Raw genomic sequence first — 27,581 nt, forward strand, 5'->3', positions numbered from 1 at the left:
TCTGTTACTGTAGTATCTGAGCACCTCACGATCCCCTGTGAGACAGAGCAGTATGATTATCCCCATTTTATGGGTTGGGGGAGGTAGCTGAGGCTCATTTAGATTAAATAATTTAACTAGGGTTACCCAGGAAATCTGTAGTAAAGCAAAAAGAAAAGGAGGACTTGTGGCACCTTAGAGACTAACCAATTTATTTGAGCATGAGCTTTCGTGATGCATCCGATGAAGTGAGCTGTAGCTCACGAAAGCTCATGCTCAAATAAATTGGTTAGTCTCTAAGGTGCCACAAGTACTCCTTTTCTTTTTGCGAATACAGACTAACACGGCTGTTACTCTGAAACCTGTAGTAAAGCAGGTTCCCCTGAGTGCTAAGGTAACACCACTGACCATCCATCATTTCATGGGCTTGTTACCCTTCCAGATTTGATCAGGATGTTTTCCTTTGGGTAATTAGATAGCCATCTATCAGTATCAGCTCTGCACTCCTTTCCCATTTTATCCTGGTGATTCTATGGGTTCACCAGTTGCAGAAATACCTCTCCTTGATCAGCTCCCGCACTCGCTCATTGTGTGATTCACTGCGTTTTAAAGGGCTGCAGCTCTCAGGTCCCGCTCTGAGTCATAGTGGCCAGACAAGATAACAAAAAAATGCATTGTGGTGAGTAAAATGTCTCTGGTCTCTTTGAGAGGTCACGGGAACTTCGTTTACTGTCCCACAATAGCCAAATTTTCCATCTTTGAAATTCATTGCAGATTGTTCCAAAAAAGACCCCTTTGATCCGGTGCCCTCAGAGTGCTCTTGCTCTCTACATCCCCCTATTTTTAGCTTACTCACAAAACTGACAGTGCAAACTTTAATTATACTCTATCCTTCATCCTACAGCGGTTAGGGAATCTTGTTGCAAGACCTCCCTCTGGTGGACAGTTATAACCCAAGCACTTTCATACAAAAGCACAGGAAAAAGCAAATACGGGTAAAGCCTCTAGGACAAGGTTGTTGTTTTTCAAAGGTTATTTTAGGATCTAGGCTCCATTTGATCCAAATTTTCAGAGTTCAGGAGTGTCGGGGGGTGGGAGTATTGTTTCCAATTTAGGCCTGACTCTAAAAGTTTGGAGTTGGGAAGCTACCTGACCTGATACCGTTCAATGGGGCTTCATTCTCCAACACGAAGATCTCTTTTGGAAGCTCAGCTAAGTACATCCCATTAGGTGGATATACAGATACATACACTAATAAGTATTTGGCAGTCACAAATCCCCACAGATCCCAATAATATTGCAACTAAAGACGAGCTAAATCAAAACCCTACACCCAAGATTAACTGCATTAGGAGATGACCATGTTGTGACTGAGTCCCTGGACACTGTAGTTTTTTAGACTCGACCACAGAGTCTTTTCATGGAATTTATTACTTCCTCAGGGATATAAACATGCATTTAAAACAATGCTTCAGATTGGGCAAACGATCCCCATGTTATCCTTCTGAGGCCTACACTTAAAACGTAGGTCAACAGAGCTATGGCGCTCAAAAATTCACACTCCTGAGCACCACAGCTCTGCCAACCTAAGCCCCCGGGGCCGAATGTTGGCACTACGGTATCACGAGGACGTGACTCGAAGCTCGATCTGATACAAGCGGACAGTGCTGTTGTGCTGTGCCATATCACGCCAGGCCCCCTCATGCTAGGCTGTGGGGTGCCAGCGGGGTGACAAGCCAGGGGAGGCCCCTGCTCTGGGGCCAGGCTGTAGGGTTTTCTGAGGCGGGCAGAGCCAGGCTCCAAACAGGCAACTGGCCACTCTAGCCTCCTCTCCGAACTCCATGGCCCTGGAGGACCGAGCTGGTCGCGCTCCCTCCCTGTCTCTATGGCATTAAGAGCGCTCTGGCCGGCCAGCTGCCGTCTCTATGGCCCTGCCGGCGGCGCTCTATCCGCCACTCCGTCTCTGTGCTCGTGGAGGCCGGCTCGGAGGCGGCGCGGCGCTCAGTCCATCCGGCGGGCCGCTCTCGCTGGTTGTGTCCTGCGGGCGGGCGAGCCTGGCGGAGCGATGGCGGCCGTGCGGGGCCTGCGGATCTCGGTGAAGGCGGCGGAGGAGGAGCAGGAGCAGCAGCAGCCGCCGCCGCCGCAGCCGCCCCCCCGCGGCCCCGAGCCCGAGCCCATGGAGGTGGAGGAGGGCGAGCTGGAGACCGTCCCCGTGCGGCGCTCGCTGCGGGAGCTGCTCCCGGTGCGGGCGGGCGAGGAGACAATGGGGGGAGGGGGCAGACAGTGGAGGCGGGAAGCTGCCGGGAGGGGGAGGTTGGGCAGTGGGAGATGGGGCGGGGGGGGGGGGCGAGGCGGTGAATGTGCGGCAGTCCCTCTCCGGGAGGGGGGGGGCCTGTGTGGGGCGGGGGCCGAGGTAGCGGGGGCGAATCTCTGAGGCCGTGCGCTAGGGAGTAACTCGAGCGAGCTAACACGAGGTGGAACCCTAGTGAGGACGGGCCGGCGTGTCAGCCCTAACAGATCGGGGCGTGGGGCGGGGAGAGGCCAGGGGAATGCTGAGGCCTCAAAGCCAGGACGAGATGGTCAATGGCCATTCAGCTAGAGGGTGGAGGAGAAGAAACTGGATTATTGGTGTACAGTCTACATGGGCTAGTGCGATCTGGTGAATTCAGCAGAACTAACTGACGACAAAGAAAAACCCTGGGTTTTTCCCCTCCACGTCGCACTTCATTTTTATGACATTAATAAGGTGTTTTAACAAAACAAAGGCAGTCATTTTGACTGCTATATTTTGGGAAATGGGACTGGAACCAATGACACCAAGAGGCTTAAAAGTTACTTTTTTAATATGAAAGTTGAGTTTAATGTTATCTTGTGCTAAAAGGTTGCTTGATAACTTAATATTGGTACGTTGTAACTTTTAGAGAGTCTAATGTCTTAATATGATTATGTTAAACACACACATTTTTCTGTTGGAAGACAGTTATAGCTGCAACCATGGAAGTTAGAGTTGGTAAAGCTGTTTGATTATCACCTCCCCTTCCTTCTGTGGCAGAATATATTTCCCCCTGTGATTGTGGATGCATTAGATTTTTAACTACTGCTAAAGATTACTTACACCAAAGGAAGCTGCATGTGTTTTGATCCATTCTGTTGGTACGTAATTCCACTGAGTGTTGTACACATCTGGGTCAAGAACATACTGGAGCTAAGAGTTAGGAGAAAGTAGAAAGGAATGGATTTATTTTAGAGCTGATTACCAGGCGAGATTTTATCAGTCTAATTGGTTTGTTGCATTTAGCCTTCATCACAGTTCTGCTTTTTTTCAGGACACTAGTAGAAGGTATGAAAACAAAGCTGGAAGTTTCATCACAGGAATAGATGTCACCTCCAAGGTAATATTGTGCTGTGGGTCTTTTTCAAGTTTTGTATTACTATTGTTGGATAGGAAGCATTGTTAGCTGGTCTTCAGGAAATTCAGATAAATGGTCATTTTCAGGTACACTTAGACCAGTGATTGGCTCTTTAATGTGCCTCCTGCGGCTGTTTTGATGTTAAAACACTGTGTGATTTAATTATTAATAGGGCTACAATTATGTCATGGAATCTGTGACTTCCAGAGACCTCTGTGACATTTTCTGTCCCAGGGCTGGACTGCTGTCAGCAGGCAGCCCCACAGCTTGTAGCTGCTGGGCAGCAGGGAGACCCCGGAGCTCTCTGGGGGGTCCCCTAGAGCTCCCACCTCCCATGGGAGGCAGGAGCCCCCCTGCAGCTGCCCAGCCGTGGGGGTAGGGGGAACCCCCCCCAGCAGCCCAGCCGCAGTTGGGGAGAGCAGGGGAATCGCCCCCGTGCGCGCACACCCCAGCAGCCCAGCCACTGTGGGTGCTGGACCCTCCTCCCTCCCCATTTTGTCAAGGATATTTTTAGTAAAAATCACGGACTGGCTCCCTGAATTTTTGTTTATTGCCCGCAACCTGTCCATGATTTTTACTAAACATATCTGTGACAAAATATGAGCCTTAATTATTAATCAATCAGGATGCTTTTACTATGTTATTAACCAATTGTAGTTGATAAAATAATAATACTTGATCAGTCATTTTGCTGTGAGAATTGTATATAGTACAATAGTAAATGAAACAATGAATTCGCACTACTGGAGCTCTTTTGGGCAATGCTGATCGCTAATTTGGCTCCTGGACCACTAATTACTGACTTTAGACACTCTTTTGTAACTGGAGAGCTCTTGTTTTGACGTTAGGTTGGTGAAATTTTTTCTCCTGCTGTGATGTCTGTCTCGTGTAAATTATTAGAGTCATCAATTCGTAAGTCACAAAATATACAAAAATAAACAATCTCTATGAAAATGCTGAGCCAAACATCTCTTTCTATGATTTTATACTGAAAGATTTATTTGTAGACAAAGTTCTCATACCCCGACAAGAATTTGTAATACTGTTTCTAAATGTTCAGTGCGTTTGCCAAAAAACAAGGAGACTCTCTTGGAATTGCAGTGATGCTACTCTGTAGCGCAAAGCAAAGCCCTTCAGAGTCAGGTCAGCTGAATTTTTCTTATTGTGTGTGTGACAGAGAAAGAAAAACAAGCGTTTGGCAGGAAAATCTAGTTCCATTGTCTTGAGTCTTCAAAGGGCATCATTGTGTGTTTCCACACACTGGGCCTTAAATACATACATTAGTGGCCACTTCAAAACAAGGTTTGATCATTTTGTGGTTCTTTGGAAACTTAAACTTGCAGCTGGTCTCCCTGACACACTGCAATTTTTAAATAATTGGCATCACTGTATGACAGATCACTGTACGTTGTATCAGGAAATTGAAAATAAAATTTATTGTTCCATGTTCTGTGTTAAGTGTTCGGTGGTATTATTAGGACTTTACATTTTCAGAACATGATAAAATATGAATCTTCACAACAGCACTGTGAGAGATGGTGCATGAGTTTTATTTCCATTTTGCCTAGAGAAAGCTTAGCCAGAGAACTTGTTACTTGCCCAAGAGCACAAATGGAGCTGGTGTTAGAGATGGAAAATCAGCATTCTTGGCTACAAATCTATAACTTCTGTATGTCAGAGACTTGTAGTTCAGGAAGCAATTAAAGTTATAGTATCAGTGAGAAAATCTCCGTCCTTTCTTACATTCCTTAATACAGCTTCAAAATGGCATACATAATTATGGATAAAGATATACAGGGCTGAATAATGAAAATGAGTTGGCTGGGAAATCTAATAAAACTGTGATTAAAAGGTCAAATTTATCTTGTAGTGATATCAGAGAGCAGTTCTTGCTTAAGGATATTTTTATGAGACAAGTTTCATTTTAGTTGATTGAGAGATATTTAAAACACTCTTATTATTTTTTTTAGATGGAGGCATTCTTAATCAGTCACAAGAAAGAAAATTACCATTTCTGGGGGCTTGCATAACATCTTTTGTATTACTGGCGTTTAGAGAATCTGTTGATGGGCTCCCTGGAAATAGTTTGGATTACCAATCCCAGCAAGATTTCTCTATGCAGGATTCTAGTTAGTACTAGTGAAGTGCAAACACAAAGGGATATTCCCACAGGCCACAGTGCAGACACAAAGGGATATTCCCAAGGGCCACAGATCTCCACATTATTTTTTGTAACTGTCTGGAAACTCTGCGTGATCTGTGTCTTCTCAATGTGTTTTTCTCTTTTCCTCCAAGTAAACAAGCCAGCCTTCTCAAAATAAAAGATTAGTCTGCCTGGTAGAGGAAACATTTGTTTCAAGTAAAGGTTTGCTGAATTTTGCCTTTGATGTATACTCATTTTAAGGATAAGTTAATATGGTTATCCATCAGAAAGGTTAAGCACGTGTCCAAGGTCACACAGAGTCAGTGACAGACAACACATCATGATTCCCGTTATGCTGTTTGGGCCACAAGACAATAATCCTTTGACTCTTAGTCAAGCTGTGAAAGAGTTTTTAATTTTGTCCTTTTTAACATAATTTTCTTTTTTTGTTGACTCAGCCATGCCTATTAACAACTAATGGAAACTTTGTAATGATTAATTTCTGGCCATTTGTGTTTTATTAAATGTCTGGTATTACTATGAAACTTGTTTGGACCAAAGCACCAATTTCCTCTTCCATTGGACCTTGTTTCCTTCAGGAAGCAATTGAGAAAAAGGAGCAAAGAGCGAAGCGCTTTCATTTTCGAGCTGAAGTGAACCTTTCCCAGAGGAATGTGGCATTAGAGCGAGACATGATGAAGAAAGGTAGGGAAAGTACCATGAATTTATCAAACTGAACGAAAGGCAGAATCTCTAGATTGCTTCCTTCCCGTTTCCTGCCTTGATGGCCATTCTACCTCACTCCCTTCCAGATGCTCCTGAAAAAGCAAGCCTCTGTACGAGTAATATCTTGTATTTTTCACTTTCCTTTTTTTCTGTTCACTTTCCCATTTTAAAAAAAACTTGAAGACAATAAAAAAAAAATAAATACAATTAAAATTATTGTGGGAGGATGATGACACTTAAAAGAAACAGAACCATTTTGGGCAGACATCATTTTTTTCCTGACGTGGCAGCAGTATTCACAGCTGCAGGTAGATTGGCTGTCCAAGGCTTTTCTGTCAGTTGACACAGCAGAAGCTGTCGGCACACACACGGTTATAAGGCTCCAGTAGGATGTCCGTTCAATATTTAATGAAAGCGATGTTATCAACTTCAAATTCTTTTTTTTTAAGGGTTAAAAGTCGTCTGAAAACCGTTCGGCATCTGCCTCTGAATCCCTTGCCAATCTTAGTGGTTTTACGACCACGTTTTCCCATATTATTTAAAATATTTCTCTTTGTTGCTGTGTGAAGAACATACAAAAAAGAAACTAAAGCCCCAGTCATGCAACTGCATTAGTGCAGGTTGGATCCATGTGCATGTTATCCTATTGAAGTTAGTGGTGCTCAGTGTGGTCATAGAGGTCCACCTATGTGGATGCAGTTGCAGGACCTAGGCCTAACGGTCCTTCTGTGCAGATACATTTGCAGGATCAAGACCTAGGCCATTGATTATACAGAGGAAACTTGAAACTGACTGTACAGATGGTTGTGAAATACATGAAGACACTGAAAACAGAGGAAAAATAATATAATTAATTTTCAGTTATGGATAACCTTATTACTGCTTGTAACAATACTAGGTAAAAAACTTTCAGAATGGCATGATTTGTTTTTTTATTTGATCATGTACCTTTAAATTAAGCTGAAAATTTTACATTCTTATTGAAAAGTTAATAACCACTTGCATGCTGTCTTTAAAATTAAATTATAATCAGTGATTGGCAGTAGAATTTCTATAGCAATACATTTTAATATTCCTAATGATTTTATGTTTATAGTATCCAATTTTTATTTTCAACTAGAAAGGTCAAAACATTCTGAAATTATAAGTTAAGTTCCAGGCCATTAGACTTGAAGATCATGCCTTTAAATTGGTATAGGATGTACCTGTCTTTAATAAACTATTCTCCATTTTTTAAAAATGATTTTGATTTTTAATTGAACATGTTTCTAGACATAAAACTCATTTTGTAAAAATGAGCAGTGGTTTTGTTTCTTGTTTACAGCAATCCCTAAAGTGAGGCTGGATACAGTCCACATTTGCGGGGTAGATGAGATGAGTACCCAGGACATCTTTGCCTATTTTAAAGAGTATCCTCCTGCTCATATTGAGTGGCTAGATGACACTTCATGTAAGTAAACTAAGTTTTTAGCCTATAGTTCTTAATATTTTTCATATTCCAGAGCTCTTGGATTCTATTACTAGTTCTGCCACTAGTAGTGGCTTTGTGGCTTTTGGGCAAGTCGCTGACCCTTCTGTGGGTTAGCTTCCCCATCTGTAAACTTACTACCTCAAAGGGGTGTTAGAAAGAACTAGTTAATAAAGAACTGTGAATATCAAAAGCAATATATAGCTAAGTTATTGGTTAGTGAGAAAAATTACCCCAGCTCTAGCAGGTTAGGTTGGCTACACCCTGCTGCAATATAGAATGTTGTGAAAGAGGCTAACGCTGGTGAAAATGACAAGCTGCAGCAGTGTGTCTTAAATTGGTGCAACAGTATTGTAGCATTTTTAAAGGTCCGAGACATACTGAGGTAATGTCCTTGTTCTTCAGAGTGAGAAACAAAAAAAAGGTGTAGTCTTCAAAAATCCAAATGTTGAAGGGCGCTTTAGGTATTTGGTTTATATGTAGTTTTTCTTTCTTTAGCCTGCCTTTACATTTAGAATATGAGTGTTTTCCCTTACAGTTAATCTTATCTGTTCAGGCTTCTTAATATAAAACAAGATAAAATTTATTGCTCTGGTTTTTCCAGAATCATTAAACAGCAGAGCAGCATATAACGCTTGTGGCTGTATCTGGACTGAATGCATCTCAATAAAAGGATTTTTGCTCAATACTTATTTTTAAGAAGCACCTCTCAAATCTTCTTTTTCCTGTCTGTCATCATCACATTTCTAACAGCACTATCATCGACCTGACATATGATCAGTTTTACTGCATATAATTTTAATTCTGTCTCTTCTTACAGGCATTGTTCTTATATGTAACAAATCTGTATTGTATTTTCTTCAGTGCATGAGAACCTTGCTAATCCTTGCATCACTAATCTACAAATTTGATAATCCGTACAAAAAACCCTTAACAGTCTCTCCTTTCTTCTCAGCAAAGATTAACAGCAGAGTTCTGCAATGAGGTCTCTAGTTACTTAAACTTAATTATTTTACAAAATATATTTCAGTCATACTTCTAGAATACTGTCAAGAGTTTTACACAGTGAAACTAAACAACACTCTTCAAAATAAATGAACAGAGCATTTTATGAGCCTGTATCCTTGATTTGATCATAGTTGCTCACTAGCATATTCAGAAAGTGCAATACTCTTGAGTGGGTCTTCTAGTTATTGGTACAAATAAATGAGCCCCTATTATTTATGTAGACCATAATCATTTCAGCGTTCTTTTAGTTTTGACCAGAAAATAATGTGGTTTATGGCCTTTGTAGTGCTGTGTGAAAAGAGTTGTCTCTTGCTGATCAAACATGCTAAAGGATTTGTTTTCCCTTTATGAAACACATCTGATAATCTCCCTTCCTACTGGTGCATATAACTTATTATGTGACTGAAGTTTTATACTAGTAATTTGTCTTCTACATAAAGGACTGTAAGATAAAGGATATAATCTTAAGAGCCTGTGTGGAAAATTTCAGCTAACTAGAACTATTTTTGTGTGGGTTTTTTGTTTTAGGTAATGTGGTCTGGCTTGATGAAGTGACAGCAACACGAGCTCTTATAAATATGAGCTCTATGCCTGATCAGGATAAACTCAAAAACAGAGAAAACGAGGAGAAAGCAACTGAAAAAAACAAGAAAGGTAGATGCACAGAAGATACAGGTCATGCAGTGAAAAATCTGCATTCTTTAAAATATATTTTCTTGGCTTGGGTGCTGCATAATTTGAGTTACTGAAGGAGGTTCTGTCATGTAGTTTCAGGTAATGGTATTCTGCCACTTTAAAAAAGGCTTTCATCTTGGAAACCTTTTGAAGGAGCTGCTTCCTAAAAGGTGGGTTGGAGAGATACCAAAATCAGTAATAAGGTCTGTACTGAACAGTCTAAACATAAGGACAAATTCAGAGGCGTTGTGAGTAGTGGGGAAAGTTACACAGTACTTGTAACTCACAAGCTGAGTGGGTGGAAGGGTGGGGTGGTAACAATGAGAAACAAACAAGTGGGTGTAAGAAGGTGCTTTATCTTCTTAAACCCTCCCGTTGGTTGTTTTTTCTTGTTACTACACCGTCCTTTCTGCAAATGACATTGATTTACCAATGTGTAACTTCCATCACTATTTATATTATCTCTGAATTTGACCCTGTTAAAACCTGACCCAGTACCCCACTGGGTGTTCACAAATCTATTGCAAATGGACCCAATTGCTGGGTCCCATGTGCTTCCAAGCCAACTGCGTCTGGCTAGAGTCTAGCCACTGTTTCTAGCTTTGAGACCCTAGGGCACATTCCTAGGCTCTGACCTCTTGTCTAATGCCCTTCCTTGGGATGTGGGATGCCGCCATCCAGGACTTTGAAATCAGTGTCAGAGACCTCCTGAGTCCCGCAGTCACATACACTCCCCAGAGTTCCACCTGGGCTGTGAGCACTCTGGGCTTGTAGCTTTACCCCGTTGGGGACAGCATGGCAGGAAAGCAAGTAACACAGGAATTGTTTAACCACAGTGACCTTATTCTTAAAACATTTGAGTTAGATCTTTGAAAACAAAAATCCTGAGACCTAGTATGAGCTCACCCCTTGTGTGAGTCTAAGGTTTTATCAAAAAGAAAAGGAGTACTTGTGGCGTCTTAGAGACTAACCAATTTATTTGAGCATAGTGGTTAGTCTCTAAGGTGCCACAAGTACTCCTTTTCTTTTTGTGAATACAGACTAACACGGCTGTTACTCTGAAACCTAAGGTTTTATCAGTATTTTAAGCTGGACAGAGTCCGTCCTGTGCGTGTCTCTGCGTGTACTAGTCTCTCTCTCTTCTCCCTCCCCCCCCCCCCCCCCCCGCCAGACCTTGAATGTAGCCAGTGGTCACTCTCCCCACGCCCCCCCACCCCGCTCAGCAGAACCTCACCCTTAAATAGGGTTTCTTCTCTGAGCCATGTGCTCAGATTGAAATGCTAGTGACCCCTCAGTCATGCTTGCCCCTTCCCCACTGCAGGAGCCTGTGTAGAAAACCCATTGTTCCATGGGGATGGGCCAGTAGTGGAAAGGCAATCAAAATTGTTGACCCCAGATTTCAGTCTTGATGGCTCTTAGTGTTAGTCCTTTAAGGAGTCTTTGTGCATGTCCAGGCTTGTGCAGTCACAGTGTTCAACATTTTCACACATAGAACAAGATAATGTTCATAATTTGACTCTGACATATTCCACTCTGTCACAGTGCCCATAGTCTCCTTTTCCAGTCAGAGCATACTGCCAAGTAAGTTGTATAAACTGAAGCGGCTAAGGTGTACCTTCAAATTGTGATAACCGTGGAATCTACTTGCTGACAACATCCCCTTCATCATAACCCCATTATACTTCCACAGACAGGAATTTGTGGCTTTATTACTTTGACTATATCCAACTGTTTCGCTGCTAGGTGATGTGTTAACTTCCTGTGATGTGGTTCAAACCAAGATATTGAATTCCACATTATCAACCAATAGTGACAATGCAATTCATAAAAACGTTTGGTTTAACTGAGACACTAAATTTTGCTGAGGTATGAGTTGCATGAACAAAATCCAGATTACCAATCTTCACTTTCTGTACGTTATGCACTAGTAGAAGCCATCATATGTAGTTTGTTTTCACAACTCTGTTATGCTTCCAGATGCCTTCATAGCAGATTTCTCCTTGCAGCTTTCCACTGCAACTCAGGGGCTTTCTAGCAACCCCCTTCCTGCCTTGGGAAAACTAAGTCTATACAAAAATAGGTATTGTGAGGAAGATAAGAGTGCTTTTTATACCATTTTACCAGCCTCCTTTATACTATGTCTTATTTCTTTGTACTGAAAACTTTTTTGTGCAGTTTTAAAACACAACATAACGTTTGATTTCTGGCAAATACCAAGATGCTACAAAATGTAACTTTCTTAAAATACATCTTTGTGTTATTTTTGGAGACTAGGGAAAGACCTTATTTATATTGAGGACATATATTTTCACATTGATCCTGTCAGGTGCAAAGTAATTATTATGTATATCAACAGTAGTAAAATATGTATTGATCTAAACTCCCACATACATTTCTGCATCTGGAAAAGCAGGATACTGGGCGAAGTTCATAAATTCTTCCCAACTGAAGAAGTCTGAAGTAAGTTAAGGTATGAGGAATCTGATAAATCCAAACGATTAGGGAGGCTTTGGCTCAGATATATTCCTTTTTTAAAATAATTTTGGAATTTTGTCATTAAAAACCCTTGCAGTAATTAAAGATCCTGGGGCCCTTTTTGTAAGAGGCAGGATGCTAGCCCTGATAACTTGGCCAAATTCCACCGCAGTAATTACATTCTGCTGTCTGAATATCCTCCAGGGTTTCATTTGGGTTCAGTATTCCTTGGTTCCTGCCCATAACTTTTGTGTAGTTGCTGTGTGCTGTAACCAGCTGTTGTATGCACCCTGACAGTTGCTGCATTTAGTTGCTAGGTGAAGAATCTCTATATTTCCTTACTAAACAGGGCTGCTGAGACGCTTACCCAGTGTTGGTAAAGTGCTTTGAGATATCTGAGCGAGAGGCACCGTTAAAGGACTGTTAAGTTGTCTTTCAGAAATATTTGAAACAAGATTCTGCTGACAATATAAACAAAATCTTTTTCTTATCCCCAAAAAATAAACTGAAAATATCTGCCATCAACTAGTAATGCACAGTGTATACAGCCAATAGACTAGTGTAATCAGTTATTACTGGTTAAAAGGTTGCTTCCAAAATTACTTAGTTAGATTCTTGAAATGAAATGACTCATAATTTTTTAGCTGCAGAGATTATCTCTGTAACTTTCTAACTATTGAACATTAACTCAAATATTTTTAAGTGGCAGCTAAATTAAGGCATTTAATGACCTCTCTGCTATTGATAAACTGAAACACAGTGTGTCTTCTTATATTAACAGAGAATTAAACTGGTAATCCATCCCTACTGCTTCAACCACGTACATTAATAGAGAGCACCAGCATGAAGGAAGCTCTCTGATTAGTTACAGTTATCTTGTGTACACACCTGTTTAAAGTTTTTGCAGACGTTTACTATCTTAATTATTCTCCAGGCTACACAGGAACAATTGATAACTTACTCAGTTTGATTTCAGAAAATATAAGGAAATGAAAACCAAATGCTGGCGACATCATAAAATCAGGAAGAATATCCTAAAATTTGTTTATCCTTAGACCAACAGGAGGAAAGCTCGGATGATGAGACCGAGGAAGGAGAGGTTGAGGATGATAATCCAAGTGATGTTGAGGTCAGTACAGAAAGAAAAACATTAACATGAGAGATTCAGTTTTGGGTAGTGAGCTCGTTCCGATATTCTACTCCTAATGCAAAAATATTATACAGAATCTAGACTATTGTATCATAAATTAAATTGCTAAATCAGATTTAGTACGTATGAAAACATTTAAGGCAAGGGGAAGTCCAGAGACTTTGTCAGTGGGGATATCAGCCTAGGATGGCTTTGTGAAAGTGGGTTTTTAGGAGAGGGAGGGCATTTGGCATGTGAGAAGTTTGAAGCTGCTCTGCCCATGTGAGGACAGTATGACAGCAGGTATGGAAAAGACTGGAAGGAGGAGATAAGGGGAGTAATTAGGAGGAAGGATGAAGAGGAGTCAAGCTATTCGGTTTTGGCAAACTGTACATAAAGGTATGCATCAGGGGAGTGTATCTATTTAAGTCATACACTTATTTGTTTCACTCTTACAACAGTAAGGACAGCACATCTGGAATAATGCTGCTTTTCAAAAGAAACCAGCTGAAATATTTCTAGAGGTGCAAGAAATTTTTAAAAAGCCTTTTATTTTAAGATGACCTGCTTAATAGAATACTGTCAGGTCAATATAGGCCCAAATTTCAGTTTGTGTAAAACAAATTTAATATTAATAAATTTAATGGAAACTTTTCTAAACGTTTTTGCAGTCCAGACATTGCAGCGTTGTGCTAGTGTGTGACAAGCTGATAAACAGGCTAGAAACTGACTGTAAGCAAAAATAAAACTGACTAGTTGCCTTTCATTGTCCAGGTTTAATGCAACATAGATGGAGTCAGAAGTAGTGGAAAGTAAATTAGATGTTAAAAAGCTTAGTTTTAGTAACTTAGGGTTTTAATAAGACAGGGAGGGAAATCTTTTTGTTTTAAAAAAAATAATAATTTTAACCTGCCAGTGTTCCTTTAATAAATCAGTCTGTTAAAGAAATGCAAAACCGCTGAGTTCACAAATCTGCTGGAAAGCTCCTAACACAAAAATAAACTTTCTAGTAAATCATTTGTTAGCTTTACTGTTGAATGTAATCTGTGCTGAAAAACATTTTATTTTTGTATCTAAAATATTTTGTTTCCAAAGTTGGATGCGCTCTCCCAGGTAGAGGAAGATTCTCTCCTACGTAATGATCTTCGCCCAGCCAACAAGCTGGCTAAAGGAAACAAACTGTTCATGAGATTTGCTACTAAAGGTAAAAGATCCGCTGCACAGGCACTATACAGTGTTTGAAGGTGACTGATGACTAAATGATGTCTTTACAACACAGATAAAAATAAAATTATTAAAGTGTTATATTGTTTGTCTAGCATTATATGTTAAGATCTCATAGTACTTATGTGTATTTTTAATGTGCGAAGAACGTATATGTAGAACTTTATTCTGGGTGAAGTTCAGCCTGATGCAAAGATTCAGCAAAAGATCTATCTACCACTTCAGTTCCACTGAAGCCCACAAAATAGGCTCTGCGTAAGGGTGAATTTTGCCTTTTCTGAGCATCAAGAATTATTTGCCATTCTTATGGTGTTGGAATTCTTTATGTGGTGTTGGTGGAAGCTGTTACTGGCTACAGGCATGTCAATAGATAATATTAATGCATTTAAGGTAAACAAACTCAAGTCCTGACTTTTTTCCAATTTGACTATGTCCTTTTTCATACAGTTCTGACAGGGACATGTCTAAGTAGATAGTCTCCACATTCCAGGTCTTAAAGTGATACATAATACAACAGGAAGGTGATAAATGGAAACTCCTATCTCCATGGAATGAAATTAGTGGAAGCCAGTGTCTTTTTTACTGTTAGTTTTATTTCAGAGGAATTATCCGCAAGCATTGTAATCCATTTTGTTCCTAGTAAGTACACAGATCTTTTACTCACATGAAGGAGATTGGATATTTTATAGCTCAACAATAGTTGAGACTGCCTATTACTATATATGCTTCATATCTTTGATTGGGCACTCTTTATTTTTGCTCCAGTGTGGTTAGGGAAAAAGTATTCCTTTAACTTAATTACACATTTTCAGATGATAAAAAAGAGCTTGGAGCTGCAAGAAGAAGTCAATACTACATGAAATATGGCAACCCTAATTATGGTGGCATGAAAGGAATTCTTAGCAACTCTTGGTGAGTACATGATAAAGGGAAGTAGAACCTTGCATGTGTCCAGCCATGCTTACAAGGCTATTTACTTTGTGAGTGTCATCCCTCAAAGTTCTGTAGACTTGGGAGTGGGGAGCATTGATTTGTATTTTAGCAAAGTTGACCTGTTGACTTTATATTTATAAAAATTTTAATTCAAAATTAACAAGTGCTTATAGTTGAGATATTGATACTGGGCAAAATAGATCCATAGAGTAAATGCGTTCAACTGCCATTGAAGTCAATGGAAATTACAGCTGTTACTCCGAGGCTGAATTTACCTCACTTTCTTTTGGCCTTTTACGTGGCAGAAATGCGTTTGCTTTTGTTGGCATTCCAGGAAACGAAGATATCATTCACGTCGAATCCATCGTGATGTGATAAAGAAAAGGACACTCATTGGGGATGATGTTGGGTTGACACCTCCTTATAAACACCGGCATTCAGGTAATTAATGACAGTACTGGGAACATATATAGTGCTTTACATCTTCAAACCAGTTGCGTTGCAGCTGTTGTGAAACTGCAGAATGAAATAAAATATAGGTCTTTGTGCTTCACAGGTCTGCCTTTTCACTCCACTTCACCTCATTAAATAATTAACCAAAGCAGAGTTTAGTCCAGGAGAAAATGGTGGTTGCCACATGCTAGTTTTGGGTGGAGGCATTTCTAATGGTTAAAACATGGAGTTGAGTCAAGATACTAGGGTTCTTAGCCCTGCTTAGCCACTGATTTACTTGTTACATGACCTCGTTTTTCCTATCTGTCTAGCCACTTTATATGACTCATAGTATACGAACAAATCATTCTTACAATACCTCTGTGTGACAGGACAACATTACTCCCACTTTGCAGGTGAGGAACTGAGGCACAGAAATGAAGTCAGTTGTCCAAGATCCCTTAGGAAATCTGTGACAAAGATAGGACTCAAGTCCAGATGTTGGTCCAGTGCTTTAAACACTGTTCTTAACCTTTACTTGATAACTATTTTTCAAGGATGTTGTGAGAAATCAGAGTGTCAGAGTCCTTGTGAAAGGTGCTATGCAAATGCAAAATATAACCTAAGCATCAATATACATAATGTAAATTCTAAAATAATACATTTCATTAAATAAAAGCATCTTTCAAGTAAAGCAATAATTGAAATACTTATTAATGGAATACCTGCCAAAATATAATTCTTACTGTCTTTGGGTTTGTCAGCTTGACATAGATTGTGCATAATTAATTTGATAAATAGAACAGTGTCAGATAAGTGAAAGAGTTCTATGCTTTTTCCCCAGCACTTAGATTTCGTCCTATGGTTTTGCAAGCAACCGTTCAGATACAAAACATCAAATCACTTAGCTAGCGTAATTCAGTAGGTACTTCATTTTACTTGATGGTTTTCTTTTAGAGATTTAGGAAATGGGGCCTAGAACATAAAAGACAAAAATCTCTAATGGTTTGTTTACACTTCATCTTAAACTGTCATATTTGCCATTTCAACTCTTGTCTTACAGTACATGACAAAAATAAAGTAGTTGGGTGGTGTATATTCCAGGGGCATATAGTCCAGAAAACCCTATCAATGAGCTTCTAATTGGTATTTTAGCCTTTACAGTGGTCACGTGATTTATGGGTGTGTGTATTAGGGAGATAATATGGGAAGAAATATGTAAAGTGCTAAGGAAAAGCTGTACAGGAGGCTGCATGTCTGCTGACTGCTTTGTAAAAAAAAGAGACTGATACAAAGTGCATTCAATACATTTTCTAGAATATATTCCTGTATATGTCCATGAATATGAAGTCACATGAAGATTGGAAGAGGGTGCTGAAACTGTGCACAATCATCCATTTAACTGTGTATGATTAACACTGTTTTACTTGATGGAGCGGTGTTTGCCTCCTGTTGCATCTGACACAAGATTAAAACACTGTTTTACTTCTAACTGAGTATATATTATAGATTTAGAACTTGGGCAATACATGATGCACCTTTTCTGTTGCCCAGTGCTGAATATGGGATCCGGGAGAAATCTTTCTCTTTCACCAGCAGTGATCACCTTAAGGCACTATACAAGCATTAGAATTAATTATCTTTATTTTAGCAGATATCGCTTCATATTGATCATACCCTTATTCAGGCATTTTTAAAAATCCAGCTTTCCTTCTGAGACAGTGAATGGTACAGATTATGGCATGTTTTATAGCAGTTTTATTTTTTCCTGTATTTACTTGCCATTTTTTCTAGATCTTGATTTTTAATTAACTTTATGAAAAAGAGACAAGATAGGTGAGATAATATTTTTTATTGGACCAACTTTTGCTGATGAAAGAGACAAGCTTTTGAGCTCCACGGGTCTCTTCTTCAGGTCTTAAAGTTGGTCCAGTGGAAGAGATCACCTGACCCATCTTGTGTGTTGTATCCTGGGGCCAATATGAATTCAAAAAACCTGCAAATATTTATGAAAAAGATAAGCTGCAATCTCTCAGAAGTAATTGTTGTGCTTCAGGCCTAGTGAATGTTCCTGAGGAGCCTATTGAGGAAGAAGAGGAGGAGGAGGAAGATGAGGATATGGATGAGGATGACAGGGTTGTGGTAGAGTACCGGGATGAACTACAAGCTTTCAAACAGTCTCGAGATCGCAGTGCAGCAAGACGATCAAGTGCCAGTGCGTCTGATTCTGACGAAATGGACTATGACCTTGAACTGAAAATGATATCCACTCCATCTCCCAAAAAGAGCATGAAAATGACAATGTATGCTGATGAGGTGGAATCTCAATTGAAAACTATTAGGTAAAAATTTTAATTTGTTGCATTTTATTACTTAAAAACCCCAGTCACAAAGTGTTGCATTATATTATATTTATATTTTGATTTGGTTAAAATTATTTTTTTAAAGCTTGAAAGCTATTGACAATAATTAATGTAATCACTTATATGAATTGACAAAGTCAACTGACCTGCTCTTTTAAATTTAAAAAAAAAAAGTACAATAACTGTTCAGGATCTCAACTCATTAACTTAAGTGTTTTGAGTCACCGTTTAATGGTTAAAACCCATGTAGTACAGGCGTTTGATCCTGCGCATATGTACATAGTAATTTTATGTATCTGAGTTATCCTGTTGCATTCAGTGGGGCTACTCAAGTTTAAATTTACTCATGTGCACAAGTGTCTGCAAGACTGGGACTGTAATTTTTTAAGTATATACTGATAATGTAAAATCTGTGAAATAACTGTTTATTAAATAGTAAATATAAAAGAATTGTCCAAAAACATGTTCAATAGCTACTTACTTTTCTGTGCCCTGAACAATATTAACATCTTGTATATTAAGATCATTCCAGTTAGACCATGTATTTCAAAAGAAATGACTCAGTAGTACACATGAAGATCTTAACAACAATTGCAGTATTCTGCTTTGACTTGTTACAATACGGAGCCCTTCTGAAGCTACTATAGCATATCTCAATGTGCGGTATATTTAATGCTGAAAATCCTTAGCACTGAGTAACAACTCTCCTTGAAAACTTATCCCATTTGACTCTTGTTAAGATCAATCACTTGTCATTTCAGTGGCAGAGCTGTAATGACTTAAATGAAGTGGCAGCATCAGCATGCCCTCTTTAGCTCTGACATGATTTAGTGGAAGATATTTAAGAGAAGAAATACAGAAAACTCACTGAAATTGACCCTTAATCCAAACGTAAAATTGTTAAATAAATATTCCCTTGCAATGTTTGTAATCTGACATTGCAGCATTGTGTTAATGCATGAGAACCTGATTAAAATAAATAGAACTGACTGGTGTGTTTCCATTCCTGAATCTAGGAGAAATGTGCATAAAACTGACACCAACCACAAACCAACAACAACCCTTTAATGGTAAAAAGTAAAAGTAGGTTTTAATATTTTCAGTATTAATAATCTAATAAAAATCTGCTTGTCCTGTAAATAACATGATGGAACCATTATAACGTGAATTAAATCAGTCTAGTAATTCTGAGACTGTTCATTTACTCTGAATTACTTTGACCGCAGTGGAACAGCTGTGTTGACATTAAACTGGTGTATTTCTGTTTGAAACAGATACTGATTGAGCTTGTTCACATCACTATTTTTAGTTTTCAGAGTACCTCATAGTGGTCAGAATAGTGGTGATCACACTTATTACTAGAGACTGTAGCAGATATCTTTAAAGAATATACATTTTCTCTGTAGCGAAAGGGATTGCAAACTCTGTACTATCATAGCCTACAAATGTATCCCTTATCTGCATTATCCCTGAGAGGTAAGATGTTTACAAGCAGCCCCTGTGCACATTGCTTATAGTCTTGAGTAACAAACGATGATGAACCTAAACTTAGAGAAGCATTGGTACTCTCTCTATTGTTGTTTTGACAAGATATGCTTAAATCCTGGTTTAAAACTGGAAAAACATTGCTACCTATTTTTTACAGGATATGCAGCATATAATGCTCTGAACATATTGATAATTTGTTTGAAGAAGAGCTAAGACTGATTCTGGAATGCAGACTTTTTTTTTTTTTTTTAAGTGGTAGATTTTGTGTTTTCTCCCCCATTTCTTAATAGGGGAAATCTTGATATCACTAACTTCCAAAATGTGTTTACGCACAGGGGGCCTTCCTGAAGACTCTGTTGGGCTTCATTCATGGGAATTTATTTGCTGATTAGAAATACATTATGTCTTTATTTAGGAACTCTATGAGAGCGGATAGTATAGCATCCAGTAATGTCAAAAACCGGATTGGCAGCAAAGGGTCGTCAGAAAAAGTTGCAGATGTAAGACTACTGTTAGAGGAAAAACGTCAGAATAACACAGGGCAGCGTCAGCCAGTCAGCACTACAAAATCAGGTAATGGAAAACTAATCTAACACATTTTTAAATGGGTATGTTCAGTACTGAAATTTATAAACTTGTAGGAATTATGTTCAACTGTTGGTTCTGCAGATATGCAATTCCATATTCTCTCACATGTTTCACACCTCATAAGGAATATAAAGAATCTTACGTTACCAGGCTTTGACAGTTCATGTATTAGTGGAATTGCAGGTGGCTTGTATTCAGTTATTAGGAGCTTGTGGAGATAAATGTATAATGCCTACTTTGTTTTTTATCTGATGAACGAACTACTCCCTTATGCAGAGGGCAGATTACAGACATAAGAAAATTAGGGACAAAACTGGGGCTTGCTACAGGGAAAAATGAATAGTTGGATGGAGATGAAGAGTTTACTCTTGCCTGAATTACTTTGTTTATATCTGTTCTCCCCACATTTCTTTGTATTTGTCTTTTTAGGTTGCTGGCTCTCTAAGGCAGAGATTCTGTATTTCTGTGCGAAAATACCTAGCACGTTGTGGGGCTAACATGATACAAATAACAAATGTGAATTGCTTTGAATGTCTTGAATGAGAGATCCTGTTTAAGAGCAGAATATTTAGGTTGCTTCTGACTGGCAGGTTTTGAGTTTTAATCTTAGTTGATTGGTCCTTTTTTTAATTATTTTTTTAAACTTGAGCATGTGTAACTTCCGTTACTCTCTCATGTGCGTAATGCCTAGAGGTTACTCTTGTCACCTGGAAGGAATACTTTCTTTATATAAAGTTTACTAAATGATCCAGTTGTTTAATACCTTTCTCTAATCTTTCATGTCCTTCAGATTGACAGCTTTCTAAATATCTCTTCCTGTTCCATTTGCTTTCATGTTTTTGTCTGAGTCCTATGGCAGAAGCAGGGATCCAAATCTTAGGGCACGTTTACGCTTACAGGAGATCAGCAGCGAGTGTGGATTTTAGTGGGTCTGCTGAAGACACGCTAAATCGATGGGAGAGCACTCTCCCATCAATTTGTGTACTCTGCCTCCCTGAGAAGCATAAGGGAAGTAGACGGGAGACGCTCTCCCCTCGACACAGTGTAGTGTAGCCATTGCGGTAAGTGGATCTAACTATGTAGACTTCAATTACGTTATTCATGTAACTGAAGTTGCATAACGTAGATCGATTTAGCGCGGTAGAGTAGACCAGCCCTTACAGTTTTCAATATGGTATGGTTCACGTCATGGGTTAAGTATCTTTACAATAAGATTCTTTTGCTCTGATTTTCAGTTCTGCTCTCAAAGTTAGAGGACACAATACTGTAGTTTTAAAGCAGATTTTTAATGTATTCTAAAAAGTAATTAATGAAGGAGTCATACTTTTCATATAAACTGCCTCACACTGGACAGAGACCCTTTTCTCTTGCTTCAGTATTTATATTCCTAAAATAGAAATGTAATCCAAAACAAAAATAGCTTTTGGCGATCTTTAGAACAGTTGTTACTTTTTAATCTTTGGGACAAAGCCCAGCCGCTTGAGCATAAACATCCCAAAAGGGGTGCCTTGCAAAGATGCCGTGTGACAAATCTGTCATAGAAATAATTCAAGCCTGGATTAACTGTAATACAGGAATTCAGAATATTTCAAAGACAGTGAGCTATGTTAAGATTTAATGAAAAGACTTCAGAAAAAACAGCCATAGATAACCTCTCTAATTCCAAATTTTGCAAATGGATAAAGGACATGGGATCAGCTGGAAGAGTTAAAAATGTAGTACATGATTATTCAGTTTAATCACTGTGACATGTTATTTCCAGATGTACGGCAGAGACTAGGAAAGAGACCTCACTCTCCAGAAGTCAAGCCCCCAAGTAGCTCCTCCACCCCTCGTCGAGAATCAGTATCAGATGTACATAGCCGGTTAGGGATACCCAAACAAGATGTGAAAGGCCTGTACTCTGACACCAGAGAGAAGAAAGCAGGTTTGTTTTACAGAGAGAAAATGTGACTTTACTTTAGGGGTGCATATGTAGCTTGTAACTACAGATGACAATGATGTCTTGATGCTTTTAGTGACATTTGACTAGAAAATAACCGAAGGATATTAACTTAGAAACAGAATATTATTCCTAAACATTAAAGCTTTCCCATTCATGTGGATAACATTCTAGACTTTATAATTTTGCATAGAGATTGCATCTCATGAGCTTTATTACAACATCCTCATGTGAATAACTTGTAATAGCTAAAGCAGTTTTTGTAATGAAGATCACAAATGTTGGCTTATTCCCTTTAAGATACTTTACTGCTTTGATTCTAGGGAACAAGAGGAACCTCAAATGAAAACCTGGAGGAATAATATTCTGGTGACTGAAGTTAGAAATCAAGTAGTGAATGTTGGTGGAATGTTTTGAAATTGTAAAGCAATATATTAATGGTTATTAGAAGTCACAAGTGCCAAATTCTGCCCTGAGAAATGTATGCAATTCCCATAAAAGATAATGGGACTTATGCACATTTTTGAGGGCACAATTTGGTTGAAATGTCTTCAAAATCTGGTCTTGGAGAATATCATAGAATGATGGCTGAATTATTATCAGGGCTTTGGAGCGGAGCCTGGAGCCGGAGCTCGGAGCAGTGGAGCTGCAGGTTTTTGCCTAGAGCTGGAGTGGAGCCAGAGCACAGCTCCAAAGCCCTGATTATTATATAATTTATTGCATTTAATTTCTACTTTTCTCTCAAAATATAGACTAAAGGAACTTTTAAGACAGATTTTCCCTGAATGTTATTTTCTATCCTCAGTGCTGAACTTTTCCTGATTTTTATTTTTTATTCTTTTGCTCAGCTTGTCTGAACAGAGCAGTTGTTAAAGATATCTCAAACTCTGAGGTGTAATAATGTGCTAATAAAAAGTGCAAAACTATAGTAACCAAGGAATTTGCATTTCAAACTGTTCATTAGCGTTCCTAACCTTTACTCATTTCAACTGTGAATTGCAATTCAATTATTTATGTTCGCTGTCGTTCTCTTTAAAGTGTGGCTCTACTTTCAGAAGAGACTTCGTGGAAATAGTTTGATACAGTTCTGTAATTTTCTTAGTGAAGCTAGGTCACATTTTCTCAGTTTACAGAAAGAAAGCTTTTCTTGGTGACAGCCCTGAAAACTTAACCTGGGAATTGTACGGTCTTTTTTTCATACTTGTAAATCACCAGTAATAAAGCATCTATAGGCCACATAGAGGCTGCATAGATATAAGGGAAGTATTAGGGGAAGACTGTATTTGCTTTTGATGATGCATTTGAATCCTGCTCTCTTACAAAATCTGTGTGTAGACCAGGTCTATCAATATAACTGTGTTGTTAAGGGGTGTGTGGGGTTTTGTTGTTTTTTTTTTTTTTTTTTTTTAAAACCAATGTACATTTACTAGTACAGCTCCTAGCATGGACACAACATAAAGGTGTCTTCTGTGGGTTGCTATTCCCATACTGGAAGGAGAATAAGTTATATTACAGTACAAAGCACCTTTATACTGATATAACTGCCCACATTGGGTGGGTTGCACCAGTTTAACTATACTCGTATAGTTAAAGTGGTACCACTTTCTAGTGTAGACAAAGCCTTATTCAGAGATGTGTGATTCTACAGTTCTAACAGAAGTAAAATTAGTTAAAATGTACTATCACTCAGGCTACAATTTAATCATGGGTATTTTTAGCAAAAGTCATGGATAGGTCATGGGCAAGAAACAAAAAATCATGGTCCGTGACCTGTCCAATACCCCTGATTGAATCTTGGAGGGGAGGAATCTGGGGGCCTGCACCACCAGCTGCTGCTCTGGCTACCGTGGGGAAGGAAGCCCTGGAGGGCCAGCTGCTGCTCCGGCCACCCTGGGACCGCTGCTCAGGCAGTCTCTGGGGCCAGCTGCACTGGCCGCTGCTCGGGTGGTCCCGAGGACCAGCTCCCTGGGGCCATCAGAGCAGCAGCCGGCTGCAGGGCTCCTCCAGCAGCTGGCTCTGGAGTCAGCCACACTGTCTGCTGCAGAAATCACAGAATCTATGACTTCCACGACCTTTGTGAGAAACACAGAGCCATAACTATCACTGCTATAAGCAAGGATTGCTCTGGATACATACAGTAGCAGAACTGAATAAAAGCGCCATTTTACATAGTTACTTTTAAGAGTAGACCCCCACTTTAAAATATATTAAATTCTACTTAAAAAAATGTTGAGAACATTAAGGTTGCATAGTTGAAGTGTTCAAAATTTAGGAAATGCAATGGTTAAAATTGAAAGTTTTTCCAGTGTTTTTCATTACTATCCATTTCTGTGTTTTTCAAACATGTTGTTTTTATTCCAATTAGGTAATTTATGGACCCGCTTAGGATCAGCACCTAAGACACAAGAAAAGACTCCAGATAAATCAGAAAACTCAGTAACATCTCCAGAGGAGGATGATTCAGAGCTCCAGCGGGCATGGGGTGCTCTAATAAAAGAAAAAGAACAATCTCGCCAGAAGAAAAGCCGATTAGATAACTTGCCATCTCTACAAATTGAAATTAGCCGGGAGAGTAGTTCTGGGTCAGATACTGAATCATGATGCCCTTTAGACCCTGATCCTCAGGATTTGAACTCTGCAGCATGGCAAGATTTCCATTGCCCAAAGGCTGAACATTATGGAAGCGTGGCAGGACTCTGATTGAGGTTCCAGGAGCCTCTCCATTCTGTTTACACAGAAGTAAAGACCTGTATACCACTTGACATTTAAAGCAATCAGTCACATTTGTCTTCAGTATGTGTGGCCCTGTGTTGTGTAGGGCATTGTCATATACATTTATTACAGCAAACCTGTAGTTATTGCAAAACCATTTTTTCCCCAAGCTTCAAACTTTAAAGAAGGGGCAGAACTACTCCTGGATTTTGTAGAAGACTTTTTGTTCTTAATCTTTTTAACATGGAGTCTTTTAAGAAAATGTTTTACACAGTTCATCCAAAGAACAGGGAACTTCAGAATAATCACTATTGCCTTGCCCTTATAGCTGTTACCAGCACCTTTATTCTCCTCATGGGGTAATAACAATGATGCTTCCTGGGTGGGCAGCCAGTAAAGGGTAAAGCTTATAAAGGATTGCTGTCTCCCACTCCTCCAAAATACTGAATGTAAATCTAAACTAGACCTCCTAGTACAGTAATACTTCAAAATAACATCAGAGCAGCACCACTATACTAGTCTCAGAAAGGATTCTGCTTCATTCGTTTTGGTGATAACTTTTTGCTTTAAGTGAAGATTGACAAGTTCAAGACTGCAGAGTTGGATTGTTGACAGAATTGTGCAAATTTCCTGAGATGATTAATTTTTTGGAGTTTAAATGTTGAAACAATTTTAAAAAATTATTTCAATATAGCTGTATTATGTTTGAAGAAATCTAACAATTTAAAAGCTTAAAATAATTTTTATATTTGTGAAAATTCTGTTGGCTACAGTGAAAGCTTATAGTGGTGTTTTCATATGTGCTGTTAAAAGAGAAAAGGAAAATATAGGATCAGTGTTTCATGTCAATATTTTTTGAATGTCCTAATTGTATAGTACATGTGGACGTGCACATGGCTGACGAGTTACATTCACTTCACTTTCCTTACCCTTGTCCTCTTCCTTAGTAGGTAAAAAGGTTAATGAATGTGTAACTGGATTTTTTTTAATTGTGGCATTTATTTTGATTGCCCACAACTCCGGGAAAAGGAATAATGTCTATCACATTCTGGTAAATAGAACATGTAGCAAAATATTACCTGCCAAGATTTGACAGCCTGCAAATCTGTTTGCATTGTATCTAATTCATAGGTTCTGTTAGCCCAAAATGTCAGTGTCCCTTTCCCTTCTTCCTTTTTAACATACATTTTCTTCCCTTTTCTAATTTTTTCATACTATATTGAAATAGGTTTGGGGTTTTGCAAAAGCAAGGAATCTGCAGTTAACCTCCATTATGTCTGTGTGTCTGTATAAGAATAGCAGTATATAAAACTGAAGATAAGCTACAGTGACTAAATACAACAGGGTAAGCTGGGGACTGACTGGGCTTCTAGCCTTAACTATTTCCTTGCTTTTGTGACATTCACCCTTTTTTATATATTTAATATTGAATGTTGTCTGGTAAACATGGCTGCCTAAAATACTGTTCATGACAAGAGTAAATGACTGCAATATCACTGTAATGGATTATTTTGATGTGTACTTTCATTTAATATATTTCCCCTTATAAAGCTTTAAAATAGAATCATATCTAACAATACATTTGACACCTTATCAATATAAGATCCTGATAAAAGTTCCCTTAACTGCTGTGTTTCTGTCAGTAAATTACTTGGGTTGTATTGCTGGCTTGACTCCCATACCACATCTTACTCTTTCTGGAAGTAGAGATGGTGTAGGCCCCCGATCATGTAAGATGCACTGCTCTGGAGCCCTTGCAGATTTCTGCCTAGGCCGAGTAACTGGGCCTTTAATCTGCTTTTAGTGTTGCTGATGGGCATGTCTGCTGTGTCTTCCTTCTCAGCCAGAAAGTGGCTATGCCTTTCACGCATTTCACAGTAGGAGGGTCCAATATCTTTAAAATCTTTAGGTCTGAGTCCTCATAGCCCTAATTGTGAGTGTAATGTAAGTGTATTATTAAAGGGACCATACAAAAGACTCCTCTAGAATTGACCTTGTGCCCATTTTTGCTTCTTTATGAAGTACAAAGAGGGTTTGAAAGGTATTTGCCAGTATCACATGCATCAAGTCTGGTTTGGTTAGAGGACCCTGTCCGTTGTCTCAGATGGGGTGTGTATTGTTTTCTCTCATCTTCATTAAAAGTGGGTAATGAGTCTTTTTAACAAAGATATATCCTTTTCCCAAAATGTTAATTACTCAATGAAATTAAGCAGATGTTAACAAGGAAAAAGTATTAAGCAGATTTACTAAAAATCCTTCCTCTTCCCCCCCCACCCCCCCATTTTGCTTGGCTTTTTAAACTCTCTTGATTCTTGGTTGGTTGGCATTTCACTAGTTCTCAAGTCATTACTGTGTTGTCTGTGCAAGACAAATTAAATTAGTAACGTAAAAGGCAAGCTGGGGGGGAAAAAAATTAAGCCTGCAACATAATGAAGCAAAAAGCACATAACCAAAAAAGGAAAGGAAAAATGGGCACCTTTAAGTGATTAATGTTGATGATAAATGTTCAGATAGTGAATGTGAGAAATTTGACCTGTGTATGCCATTTAGAATAAATGAAGTCTGTTCAAAGTCTCTCAGATTTGGGAATGAATATTCTGGTTTTGCCGTAGGACCTACACCAAGGAAGGGAAATGAGCATTCCTCAATTCTAAGTGAACTGTTATAGAAACACCTTAAGACTTTCTTTAGATCATTTCTTATGAAAGGAAAAAAACCTCTTTTAGTGAGTGGTTCAGGTGACTTGCATTCTGTTTCTCAAAAGAAATGGGCATGTGGCATTTTAGGCCTCAATTCTCCAAGCTGTCTGCATGGGCAGAACCAGGCCTTAGGACTTTAAAATCAAGATTTCCTTTCAGGTAAGTACATCCAATAACAGACAAGAGG

General features: G+C 39.0%; 1 protein-coding gene and 1 long non-coding RNA gene across 3 annotated transcripts; both read left to right on the forward strand.

Moving 5' to 3' along the window:
- Window positions 1-1,940: 1,940 nt before the first annotated feature.
- On the forward strand, window positions 1,941-27,269 carry NCBP3 (nuclear cap binding subunit 3). 2 transcript variants are annotated; one of them, XM_073315047.1, is made up of 14 exons: window positions 1,941-2,221; window positions 3,306-3,371; window positions 6,132-6,237; window positions 7,583-7,708; window positions 9,263-9,388; window positions 12,940-13,013; window positions 14,109-14,217; window positions 15,050-15,149; window positions 15,505-15,611; window positions 17,659-17,944; window positions 19,869-20,026; window positions 21,804-21,968; window positions 22,307-22,352; window positions 24,349-24,432. In XM_073315047.1, exons 1-13 carry the CDS (start codon window positions 2,045-2,047, stop codon window positions 22,327-22,329), a joined length of 1,623 nt encoding a protein of 540 aa, XP_073171148.1. In that variant the 5' UTR covers window positions 1,941-2,044; the 3' UTR covers window positions 22,330-22,352; window positions 24,349-24,432. The 2 variants fall into 2 exon arrangements, with proteins under 2 accessions (XP_073171148.1, XP_073171147.1); XM_073315046.1 differs by lacking the exon at window positions 22,307-22,352 and having other exon boundaries at window positions 1,942-2,221; window positions 24,349-27,269.
- Window positions 9,395-11,486, forward strand: LOC140899479 (uncharacterized). The gene is made up of 2 exons (XR_012155351.1): window positions 9,395-9,508; window positions 9,606-11,486. It is a non-coding gene; the product is annotated as an uncharacterized lncRNA (long non-coding RNA).
- Window positions 27,270-27,581: the final 312 nt, after the last annotated feature.

The sequence above is a fragment of the Lepidochelys kempii genome, chromosome 17, assembly GCF_965140265.1.
Source record: "Lepidochelys kempii isolate rLepKem1 chromosome 17, rLepKem1.hap2, whole genome shotgun sequence".
In the NCBI taxonomy this organism is placed as follows: Eukaryota; Metazoa; Chordata; order Testudines; family Cheloniidae; genus Lepidochelys; species Lepidochelys kempii.

Excerpts from the sequence above, each read along its gene's own strand:
- NCBP3 (XM_073315046.1), top strand. The coding sequence starts at position 2,045 with ATGGCGGCCGTGCGGGGCCTGCGGATCTCGGTGAAGGCGGCGGAGGAG. Across the intron at positions 9,389-12,939 it reads AACTGAAAAAAACAAGAAAG|ACCAACAGGAGGAAAGCTCG; the intron begins GTAGATGCACAG and ends GTTTATCCTTAG. Across the intron at positions 13,014-14,108 it reads ATAATCCAAGTGATGTTGAG|TTGGATGCGCTCTCCCAGGT; the intron begins GTCAGTACAGAA and ends TTGTTTCCAAAG.